This window comes from Salvelinus fontinalis, chromosome 17 (assembly GCF_029448725.1).
Source record: "Salvelinus fontinalis isolate EN_2023a chromosome 17, ASM2944872v1, whole genome shotgun sequence".
NCBI classification, from domain to species: domain Eukaryota; kingdom Metazoa; phylum Chordata; class Actinopteri; order Salmoniformes; family Salmonidae; genus Salvelinus; species Salvelinus fontinalis.
The window spans coordinates 16,723,031-16,735,382 of record NC_074681.1 but is presented as its reverse complement, the minus strand read 5'-3'; the positions used below and the strand labels follow the sequence as shown (position 1 = coordinate 16,735,382).

Below are 12,352 nucleotides of genomic sequence, written 5' to 3'. Positions count from 1 at the left end.
TTTATGCCTGGTGCTAACCTTCCCCCTTTTGTTCTGATCTTGCCAATATTCTGATTGTACCCACATTATTAGACAGGTGTAGAAGATTAAAAGACACATTGTGATCTGATTGTGATCTTCCTGGCCACCTTTAGAGGTAGTCAGGCACGCATTGTGTCTGCCAACTCGGCACAGACATCAGTTCAATGTCTAGATTTGATTTACATTTGGTTGAGTTGTCAACTAACGTGAATTCAACGTGAAGTCAACAAAAAAGGCCCACAATGTCATTGGGTTTAGGTAAAAAATACAAAATGCCCTTAAGTTGATTACTTTTGCAAATCCTATCAGTTCTCCACGTTGATTCAACATCCTCACTCATGACATACCCCCTTCGAAGGCACTTATATTTTTTGTCTTGCCCATTCACCCTCTAAATGGCACACAATGTCTCAATTGTCTCAAGGATTAAAAATCCTTCTTTAGCCTGTCTCCTCCCTTTCATCTACACTGATTGAAGTGGATTTAAGAGACATCAGTAAGGGATCATAGCTTTCACCAGCATTCAACTGGTCAGTCTATGTAAGGGAAAGAGCATGTGTTCTTAATGTTTTGTATACTCAGTATACAAATATACTCTCCCCCTGGTGGCTGATCTGCTGTACGCCACAATATATATATACTTGTACAGCTGGTGAGCAGTCAGCCCTTGATTACTCACCAACTCCCAATCAGCCCCAATTAGTCCTGACCGGAGAGCCTGTCGAGCCCTGGCACGTCCAGCAGATGGAGCCATCGTCTCGTGATGTATACTCCGTCTGTCACCAGGCCTCGACGAGTCTCCCCCTGGTGGCTGATCAGCAGATCAGCCACCAGGGGGAGACTCGTCCAGCTGACTGCTCACCAGCTGTACAAGTCCCATAAAGCTGCCAGAAGGGCAGCACACAGGGGGGGCGAGTAGGGGAAGAAAGGACTCCCGTATAGTTGGGGATGGTTGCAGAGGTAACAGGAGTGAGTTCAGTTTTTGATCCCCACAGGATACAGCAAGACCCGGAGCCAAGAAGACGGTATCCCGGAGAGTGTCTCTTGGGGGAGACCTTTTCTTTTGAACGATTATTTTAATAAACACCTTTGAAACTGAGCTAATCCTACTCTGTCCGTGTCTGATCTGTGTAAACGTTTTGACCCAACCCTGTGGTCTGCCACTATATATATATACTACCGTTCAAACGTTTGGGGCTTAGAAATGTCCTTGTTTTTGAAAGAAAAGCTCATTTCTTTCCATTAAAATCACATCAAATTGATCAGAATACATTGTAGATGTTGTAAATGACTATTGTAGTTGGAAACGGCTGATTTTTAATGGAATATCTACATCGGCGTATAGAGGCCCATTATCAGCAACCATCACTCCTGTGTTCCAATGGCACGTTGTGTTAGCTCATCCAAGTTTATCATTATAAAAGGCTAATTGATCATTAGAAACCCATTTTGCAATTATGTTAGCACAACTGAAAACTGTTGTCTGATTAAAGAAGCAATAAAACTGGCCTTTAGACTAGTTGTGTATCTGGAGCATCAGCATTTGTGTGTTTGATTACAGGCTCAAAATGGCCAGAAACGAAGAACCTTCTTCTGAAACTCAGTCTATTCTTGTTCTGAGAAATTAAGGCTATTCCATGCGAGAAATTGCCAAGAAACTGAAGATCTCGTACCACGCTATGTACTACTCCCTTCACAGAACAGAGCAAACTTTCTCTAACCAGAATAGAAAGAGGAGTGGAAGGCCTCGGTGCACAACTGAGTAAGAGGACAAGTACATGAGAGTGTCTAGTTTGAGAAACAGATTCCTAACAAGTCTGCAACTGGCAGTTTCATTTAATAATACCTGCAAAACACCAGTCTCAACGTCAACAGAAGAGGCGACTCTGGGATGCTGGCCTTCTAGGCAGAGTTGCAAAGAAAAAGTCATATCTCAGACTGGCCAATAAAAGAAAAGATTAAGATGGACAAAAGAATACAGACACTGGACAGAGGAACTCTGCCTAGAAGGCCAGCATCCCGGAGTCGCCTCTTCAATGTTGACATTGAGACTGGTGTTGGAGTGATGAGACTGGAGTGATGGTTGCTGATAATGGGCCTCTGTACGCTATGTAGATATTCCATTCAAAATCTGCTGTTTCCAGCTACAATAGTCACTTACAACATTAACAATGTCTACACTGTATTTCTGATCAATTTGATGTTATTTTAATTGACAAAAAATGTGCTTCTCATTCAAAAACAAGGAACTTTCTAAGTGACCCCAAACTTTTGAACGGTGTATATGTATATATATATATATATTCCAACATTGTGTATAAAAAAAACATTTATAAAAAAAAGGGATTATGTGTGTATTGTTTTGCTAGATATTACTGCAAATCTGTGTACAAGACCGATAAACTTTGATTTGCACACACTCGCTCACTGACACTCACGCGGGAATGTTGATTATTTCCTGGGTTTGGGGCACGAGGTAAAAACAGGACGCAGAGAGGGCAAGGTGAGAAGTGAGTGAAAATTGATACTCCCTTGTCCAGGCGTATAAAAGCATTGTCCTTAGCATCACACACATGTGATATCTTTATTCAGTTCCCGTCTAACACATACACCCAGCCACCAAAACATCCATCCAGTTCTTATCTTCCTCTGGTTTTAGTTCAGTCCTTTCATCTCTGTCGTTATCACCTGTATGCCTATTTCCTCTGTAAATTGAAATATTAAAATATTATCATAAATGCTTCCCACTGGTGTTTGGAGATACTGGACATATGATGAGAGTTATTTTGTCTGAAATGTTCACTGCGTTCAAAATGTTCCTTCAGATAATGTAGTAATATGTTGGAAACTGAGGCATTTACACCATCATCTCTTACACTGTGAAAAGACTGTTCCACCTTTCTACCACATGGTGGCAAGATATCCACATTGTTATATCCTCCTTCCTCTGTCAATGAATTTGACATTCAAATGTTGACATCCAACAGCAACTGAAACCCAGCCTGAGGATTTGACCCACATTAGCATTCATTTGTAACACTCATATGCCTCCCAAATAAAACCCTACTGATTATATAAACTCCCAAAAACTATTTTTATCTCTTGCCTTATGAAGGCGAGATTATTCTACAATCCTTTAGAATAAATCCCAATCCCCCACAATATAAACTATATTTTACCCTAAATAATGAGCGGTCTTTAGTCAATCTTGATTGCGCATAAAGATTTACCAAATATAATCATGAAAGTATGAAAGATAGAAAGTGAGAGAAAAAAAGCATCCAGCTCCAGTATAACATGATGATTGTGAGAACTGGAGGAGGGGGTGAGAGAGAGGGGGGGGGGGGGGGGGGGCTAGGGAAAGAGGGATGAGGGAGGGAGAGAGCATGTTTATTTAGGTTTTTCGTCTCCCGTCTCAGACAGAGTACAGACTACAGAGGATAATGAGAAACAGATCTTGCAAGGGAGGGAGAGAGAGGGAGGGAGAGAGGGAGGGGGGGTGAGCCTGGGAGAGCAAGGGGAGGAACATGGAGGAGGGAAAAGAAAAAGACTTAATGGGTAATGGGAGTAGGAAAGGAGGATGACAAGACAGAGGGGGGGAAATCATGTAAACACCACAGGAAACAGCCTGGCCTCCTTATGCTCTCTGAATGACAGCGAAGCATCATGGTCCTTCTTATGACAGAGAGCACAAGGACATACAGTGAGGCCACAGCAAGGAGGATCAGCCCACCAGCCAAACATCTGGCTCAAGAGGGTCACTTCATTACTTTTATTACACCCGAGTTGATACCTTTAAAAAGTGTGGTGATTGAGGGAGGGAGCGAAAACAGAAAACTTTTAGAAATACAAGGATGTACTGTCAAACTGTCCGAGGAAATGTAGGCAATAATCTATAGGCTATAGCCTACTTAACATATTAGTTATGTTAAGAACTGGGTAAAAGTTGTTTTTAAACTTAAACTTAGCACAGTATGTGAAAAGAAACATCCCGGCTCATGGACATAGGCAGGGGGAAAAGGGGAGAGGGTCTCATTGACTGACAAACGAAATGTCCAATTGAGATCGAGTAACGGTGCAAACTGGGCTGGGCAACCCACCCAAAGGCAATTAAGGGTAAAGGACTACAAAATATTTGATACACTTTTTTTTCTGGTCGGATAGAAAAAAGGATGGCGACAGAGCATTAGAATTAAAGACTGATAGATAGCCTGTGATGGAATAGATAGATACCGGTCCTATGGCTAACGGACTTCAAAGAACTCAACGATATACTTATTTAAATCGGTCTTTTCCAAAACTTCGAATGAAATAGATTTATAGCGGTGGTAGTGGTCTTCTGATCCGTCCAAAGTAACTTATAAACGGAAGACATTGTACAAAGTTACAGAAGGAGCATAGCGACCACAATCCGGATGACAAGAACAATTTGGGCAAATGTGACTCTTACCCTTGCATATAACCTCCTACATACATTTGGGGAAATCGTCGATGTTTTCCCAAAAAGGACCAAGGAAATTATCATTATCAGATAACACAGCAGATCGCTATCTGTTCAACTGGGAGTTCTCTTCATCAGTTTCGCAGACTTTTGTTCGCTTGCTGTGGGGATGGGGGCTGCGCCGGGTTCTGGTTGGGAGGAGGGGGAGTTCGAGTTCAAGTTGGTTTTTGAGGAGGACCCGACGCGCCAACTCCGGGGCCCATCCCCGCTGTGCAACGCGGACCAGGAGCACACAATCGTGGGGGAGACTGCAGAGAGCGCCCTGTCGCTCCTAGAGTCGAGCAATACTGGTTAGAACCATTTCTTGAATAGTGTGTGATGTTTGTGAATGTGGGAGAGATTGACCGAGAGAGAGATTGACAGATAAGGAAAGGAAGATTGAAGGCCGTTCAATGGTTCCCAACGTCGACAACTCATCCTCAACGTAGAGACATTCCTCTGTGTGTCGTGTATGTAATGTGAATGATTTAGTTGACTTGTTCTAAGTACGTTTATCATTTATTTGTACAATTATTAGGCCTAATGTTCTCTCTCTCTACCGGGTATAGATGTGTCTGATCAGGGCTCTCCAACCCTGTTCTTTGAGAGCTACCCTCCTGTAGGTTTTCACTCCAACCCCAGTTGTAACTAACCTGATTTGGTTGCTCAACCAGCTAATTATTAGAATCAGGCACGCTAGATTGGGGTTGGATTGAAAAACTACAGGACAGTAGTTCTCCATGAACAGGGTTGGAGAGCCCAGGTCTGGATGTACTGTATGTGCACACGTGCTTATCTGTGTCTGGGGGATGTGTGTTCATGTGCATGGAGTTCGTGTGTTCTGTAGCCTATTATGTGTGCTGTGTATTGCATGCTTGTGTGTGTGTGTGTAAGAGCAGAACTCAATGTGGTTTTAATCAGCTGTGCGTGTGAGTGGAGTTAACAGCTGCCATCTGGATGGAACCGCAATCTCTGTTTACTGAGCATGCACCACATACACACCTCCCTCCGTTCTCCCTCTCCTCTCCCTCCGTTCTGCCTCTCCTCTCCTTCCGTTCTCTCTCTCCTCTCCCCCTCTCTCCTTTCCCCTTTCAGCTTTTGATACACACCCCTCTCACCCACTAAAGCATTTATTTCCTGCCCACACTGGCATACAACACTTATACCACACCCCAACCTAGGGATGTTACCACGGTGTATACTGTACCTTATAACTGATGCACTAGGCTGACCAATGATCCATAGTGGACAGTGATGGACACAGTGCTCTACAGTGAATCTAACTGTCCCGTACTGTCTATTGCACCACAGCAGGGAAATGTTTGATGTAAAAACACAAATAAGGAACATTTACTTACCTATTTGATAATCAACCTTAAGTCCCTCTACATTATTTCTGAAGCAATAGAGTTAGGGTATGTTTTTTATAGTTGTAATGGACATAACTGGTTACTCTGAAACTTTAATGTATTCTAGATCTGTACCATCTCTTTACAGTGAACTCAGTAGGCTAAAACGTACCATGTCAACCTGTAACTGGGAGACTACTAACAACCCTCTCCAACATTTTTGTTTGGTCACAGACAGCCACCTGGATTCCACTCACGTAGGCCAGCCAATCGGCATCCCTACTCCACCGTATTCTTCAGCCAGTCAAAGGGCTGGGATGCATTCCCCGCCCCCCAGACGTACCTTGGTGAGGGAGTTCAGTGGGACCTATGAGAGCCTTCCAGCGAGATCTGTACAGGTGAGCGGATCGGAGATGTCCAGTTACTCTCCTGGTCAGTGAGAGTGGGACAGTGACACATAAATGTATGTCATAAATGATGCTAAAAGCCATACAGTTCCCTACAGTATGGTTGCCTGACGACTCCAACAATTCTTCCGCTGCTCTATGTTCGCAACATACTTGAGTCTGAGACTGTCATCATTGAAGTCATTTGTGTTGAAAATGAAGGGTGTTGTACAAAGGAAAGTCATCAGCGATTAGATCATCAGTAACCAATCAGAGTATAAAAGCCAATTATGAATGTTTATTTATTTTAATGATATTTTAATGATTTCGTGATATCCAATTACGATCTTGTCTTATCGCTGCATCTCCAAAACGGGCTCGGGAGAGGCGAAGGTTGAGTCATGCGTCCTCTGAAACATGACCTGCCAATCTACGCTTCTTAACACCTGCCCGCTCAACCCGGGAGCCAGCGCCACCAATGTGTCGGAGGAAACACCGTTCACCTGACGACTGAATTCAGCCTGCAGGCGCCCGGCCCGCCACAAGGAGTCGCTAGAGCGCGATGAGCCAAGTAAAGCCCCCCCCGGCCAAATCCTCCCCTAACCCGGACGACGCTGGGCCAATTGTGCGCCGCCCTATGGGACTCCCGGTCACGGCCGTTGTGACACAGCCTGGGATCGAACTCGGGTCTGTAGTGACGCATCAAGCACTGCGATGCAGTGCCATTGATGGCTGCGCCCCTGACACATTTTCTAAATGCCGCTTTACCCATGTGTGTTCTGGCTCTGGCCCAACCCATTGGTTTATGGGACCAATCAGAACGGTTAGAATGTGTTTGCATACTAGAAATTCTTGGGGAGGTACTGAGTTTCTTCTTCGCAATGAGTCAGGATCTAACGGCCGTGGGGGTGGCGTAGCGTTTGACCGGAGCAAGGAGTTTGGGTAGCCAGGCAAACACTATGGTCCCTGCATTTCTCTATTGTTAATGTTATAACTTATCTGTCTCTCTCTCTCTCCCATCTCTCTCCCAGGTGTCAGAGTCCCGTGTGTTGGAGTGCCCCAGCATCCAGATCACCACTATCTCCCCAGAGGATGACACTGCCCCAGCAGGAAGTAACTTCTGGGACACAAGGGGAGGATGGGACAGGGAGCGCCTCTACCTTCCCCTAATGGACCCATTCTGCTACCGCGAAGGCAGCACCGGCGCTGGGTCCCTGAGCCCAAGCCCTGCCTCCAGCCCCTCCTCTCGCGGCTGGCTCAGTCCTGCGTCCAGCTGTGATTCGCTGCTGGTGGAGGAGGAGGAGCTCAATGAGGTCACCTCCCATTTCTGCCTGTCACCCTCCTCCCGGCCCACCTCACCGGGGGGTAAGAAGCGCAGGAACTCGCCTCTGGCCTCCCCCAGCACGTCCCGCAGGAGCAGCTACTCTGAGGACCACTCCTGTACCCTGGAGGGAGAAGACTCCACCTCTCAGTCACAGGCTCACAACAGCAGCTTTGAGCTGAGCATTCCACAGAAAACTAGGAAGACGTCACTGGAGCAGGTAAGGTGGCTGGCTGGTGGTTCTTAGAACTTAGGTTCCATAGAGGTTTGTCTTGATGCTCATCCAGAAATCCCTGGTTTGTGTCCTTCAGGTCTCCCCCAGGGATGTGGAGCAGGAGCAGGGTCCAGCCCATAGCTCCCACTGCCCACTGCCAGAGCCACTGCAGCAAAGGAGAGAGGTTGCATCCATGGGCATGGACTACCTTTCTGTGCCCCCTGCTCTGGGCTGGGGGAGGACCAGAGCCAGCGCCCACAGCCCTCTGTTCAGGTTACACACTATGTTTATACAGTATCCCTCAATACTGTGTTGACTTGCCATTATTATTGTTTGGATGGCCAGGATAGCCTGCTCCGTCCACACATCTGACAGGTCCATTGTTCTTACAGATCCAATGCTCTGCCGCCACTTGATTGGCCACTGCCAACTCAGTTTGACCAATATGAGTTGCGTATCGAGGTGCAGCCCCGCCCACACCACCGAGCCCACTACGAGACAGAAGGAAGCAGAGGAGCCGTCAAGGCATCACCAGGGGGACATCCGGTTGTTACGGTATAATAAATTGAATAAATTGAAGAAAGTTTGATTTGTTTATGGCTTCAATCCCAGACTAACATATACAGTATATATCTAAACAATAGCTCTCTTTTCTGTCTCTCCCAGCTGACTGGGTACACAGAGAGACAGCCCCTCTCTTTGCAGGTGTTTGTGGGAACAGCTGATGACAGGTCCATCCGGCCTCATCCTTTCTATCAGATACACAGGTAGGTTACCATGCAACAATACACCAATCAATCTATGATAGTATGTGCTACATCAGATGTGTTTTTGTTTTTATTGTTAATATGCTTCTTTTGATCCTCAGGGTAACAGGTAAGATGGTGGGTACTGCCAGTCAGGAGAGTGTACAGGCTGGCACCAAAATACTGGACATCCCCCTCAACCCGGAGACCAACATGACTGCCCTGTGAGTATCTAACAGAGAGATAAAGCTCATAGATATCAACGGCGTTGTATGGGGTAACCGAGTAGGCAGAAAGAATAGCTTTCCTGTATGTGCGTATGTACTATGATGCACTTTTACGTGGTATTTTGCACTGTGTGAGTGTCTGTCTGTGTGCTGAGTATAACAGCCTATCTCTGTTTCAGCATTGACTGCGCTGGCATTCTGAAGCTGAGGAACTCGGACATCGAGCTGAGGAAAGGAGAGACAGATGTAGGGAGGAAAAACACGCGTGTGCGCCTAGTGTTCCGTACCCACCTCCCCTTTGGCCCTCCCGTGGCCCCGCCTGGACGGATGCTGGCCCTGCAGGTTACCTCCGTGCCTATTGAGTGCTGTGAGTATGGCAGGTAGCCTAGCGGTTAGAGCGTTGGGCCAGTAACTGAAGGGTTGCTGGTTTGAATACCTGAGTCAACAAGGTGAAAAATCAGTCGATATCCCTTTGAGCAAGGCACCTAATCCTAAATTGCTCTAGGGGTGCCGTACTACTATGGCTGACCCTGTAAAACAACACATTGTGACAATGCAAAACGTATTTTTTTCTCCCTGTCCAGTCTCTTACTTTGAGCTTGTATTTTGATAAGGTTTCTGAATATCCTAGTGAATCATTTGTATTCTGTCCTCTCTCTGTGTGTCTCGCTGTGTTTGTCTGTGTCTCTCTGTGTCTCCTCAGCCCAGCGCTCTGCTCAGGAGCTGCCAGTAGTGGAGTCAGTCAGTGTCACATCGTGCTCTGTGGAAGGAGGGGAGGAGCTACTGTTGGGTGGATCTAACTTCCTGCCCATGTCCAGAGTGCTTTTTATGGAAAGAGGGACAGGTAAGGGGTTCGGGATAGGGGAAGTTATAAGTTAGGGAAAATAGGATTTGTAATGGAAATTAATCTTAGGTCTCCACAAAGATAGGATAACATAACATTTGTGTGTGCGTGCATGTTTGTGTTCTTCTTTTCTTCAATGTGCACCATCCATGAAATTAGGTATAATTAACATCCGTATTTACCAGATGGAAAGCTACAGTGGGAAGAGGAGGCACATGTTGACCGTGACAACAGTAGTGAGGTAAATAGTATGTTTCTGGGTGTATTTGTGTTTGAGTGCACATGTATTAAAACTGTAATGTACATTGTTCATATTGTCATCCCACAGTGCTTGCTGTGTGTGCAAATTCCAGCCTATGGTGACCTGTCTGTGAACCGCCCAGTATCTGTGTGCCTTTATGTCTCCAACGGGAAGAGGAAAAGAAGCAGCACTCACTGTTTCAAGTACCTGCCGGGTGAGTCTCCCTTCACTTCATCCATCAGTCTCTCAGCTGAGATTGGAACTATCTTTGTTGTTTTTGGTTCATTTTGAACAATTTATCCTGATGGTATTTATCTACGAGGTTAGGGGCTTATTACCACTTATTTTCTCACTCTCACGCTCTCTCTCGCCCTCAGTCATGTTTAAAGAGGACGACCCTCTGCTGTCGCGTCCCTCTGTCTTGCCCCTGGAGGGGGTGACACTCTGCTCCATGGGGGGGCCCAGCAGGGTGGACAGGGGTCTGCACCTGAGGAATGATCCCACGCCCAAGGAGAGAGGGCTGGCTTTGCACCTGCCCCCCTACCCTTCAGCCTACTCTCCCCCCTACCAAGGTCATGGCTACCAGGAGGAGTACTGCCACAAGCCTGAAGCTGTGGGTGACAGCAGAGGTTCTCTGTCAGAAAGACGCCCCAGCTTTGAGAACTTGGAGCTGGGCTTCACCGAGCTACTGCCTCCCCTGTACCCCAGAGTCTCCCAGCCTCCCTCTCCCTCCCCATGGCTGGACTCCCCATACCTGTCCTCCTCCCCCTCTCCCTCCCACTCCTCCTCTCTGAGTCCCTTCCCTGCAGGCAGCCCCATCTCCTCCTCCTCTCTTCCCCCCATGACTACCTCACCCTACTACCCCTACCCTCAGGAGGTCTGCCCCTCGCCTCCTTCCAACCCCAGCCCGTATCAGGACTTCAGGACACCGTACTCCCACAATGAGGTATGGGACCACCAGGGCAGGGGACCTCGGGAAAGGGAAGCTCAGGCTGGGTCTAAAATGCAGACGACCCCCCTGGAATTTGCCAGCTCATCATCTATTCACCACATTACATTAGAGGAAGGTGAGAAGTTTGCATGTACAGTACGAAGTTCTAATTGGTATTGATCTCCATTGTTACAAGAATAACAATACATATAATATAACATGTTTGATTGATTGATATACAGCATAAATGAATGTATAAACTTCTGACTGGCTGCTGTGTCTTTTTGACTACAGTGAATGAGTTCATAGGAGAAGACATCAGATCGTTTCAGTCGGGCTCACAGATGGACAGCCAACCAGGATGACAAGCTCAGTACTGTTCTGTCTTGTTCTGTTGTTATAGTATGAAGTGCATTATTGCTACCATATCACACCTTTTCCTATGCACTTGGTTTATGATGTATTGCTCAAATATGACAATACTGAATGAGGATTAAATGGCAAGGGCACAGTTGTAATTATGATTACAGATGCATTTTACAGTTTATATAAGGGAGACTAATGTTTTTAACCAGTTTTCAATATAAATTATACAAGTAAATGTGTGTTATTGGTCTGTTTGTGGATATAGTTTTGTGTGTGCTTGAATAGCCGATCTCTCTCCTCCTGAGAGTAACATCTATTATCACTGAAGATAAATAAGTTTCATGAGGCCCATGTATGCATACAGCCTAAAGCTAGGCTAGAGTGGCTGAGTGAATGCAGTCTGGACTCTATGGAGGAGGGTCATTGTCTCAGAGATGCTGTAGAAGGACAGATCTCCTGCCCTGTGATCCAGGTACAGTCTTATCCTAGAGGACTCGGGGATAGTTTAGTCTCTATGTTGTTATGTAGGAAACTACAGGCTTATTTGATGCAGAATAAATTCCAGGACTTCTCATTATGAGGCCAAACTGGGCTTCTGGACCAAAGCCCGTCCTCCTGATGTCCTTGTATAAGACTGGTATGTAGGGCCTCTTCAGCCTCTACACAGCACCTGGATACTGTGAAACCTCTCTGTGTGGTTGAGGCACGGTTTGGGCTCCTTCATTGTCACTTCCTGGTCTCTTTCAGTCAGGTGGAGATTGTATAATGCTGTGTTTGGATCCAAATGTGAGCTGACAGAAATCTATGGAGAGAGGAGAGGGAGGAAACAGAACAGAGGTACTTACGACGTGATTAGTGTAGAATAGACCTTACATTTTGTGTAATAACTGTCACGCCCTGACCTTAGAGAGCCTTTTTATTTTTCTATTTGGTTAGGTCAGGGTGTGATTTGGGTGGGCATTCTAGTTTGTCTGTTTCTTTGTTGGCCGGGTATGGTTCCCAATCAGAGGCAGCTGTCTATCATTGTCTCTGATTGGGAATCATACTTAGGCAGCCTTTTTTCCCACCTGTGTATGTGGGTAATTATTTATGTTCTGTGAGTGTTTGTGTGCGCCACGGTTGCGTCACGTTCGGTTTCTGTTTACCTGTTTTTTTGTGAAGGTTTCACTTCAATTAAAGATGTGGAATTACATGCACGTTGCACCTTGGCTCATTTATGACAGGGA

The 12,352-nt window shown here is 46.0% G+C and overlaps 1 protein-coding gene across 1 annotated transcript; it reads left to right on the top strand.

Moving 5' to 3' along the window:
- Positions 1-4,082: 4,082 nt before the first annotated feature.
- nfatc4 (nuclear factor of activated T cells 4) lies at positions 4,083-12,281 on the top strand. The gene is made up of 13 exons (XM_055866397.1): positions 4,083-4,812; positions 6,085-6,248; positions 7,268-7,777; positions 7,869-8,044; positions 8,164-8,326; positions 8,438-8,538; positions 8,640-8,741; positions 8,924-9,111; positions 9,448-9,588; positions 9,774-9,829; positions 9,917-10,043; positions 10,207-10,896; positions 11,055-12,281. The coding sequence occupies exons 1-13, from the start codon at positions 4,632-4,634 to the stop codon at positions 11,123-11,125; spliced, it is 2,670 nt and encodes an 889-aa protein (XP_055722372.1). The 5' UTR covers positions 4,083-4,631; the 3' UTR covers positions 11,126-12,281.
- The last annotated feature ends 71 nt before the right edge of the window (positions 12,282-12,352 follow it).

Coding starts and splice junctions, on each gene's coding strand:
- nfatc4 (XM_055866397.1), top strand. CDS start 4,632: ATGGGGGCTGCGCCGGGTTCTGGTTGGGAGGAGGGGGAGTTCGAGTTC. Junction 6,249..7,267: donor TTCCAGCGAGATCTGTACAG/GTGAGCGGATCG, acceptor TCTCTCTCCCAG/GTGTCAGAGTCCCGTGTGTT. Junction 10,897..11,054: donor CCACATTACATTAGAGGAAG/GTGAGAAGTTTG, acceptor TTTTGACTACAG/TGAATGAGTTCATAGGAGAA.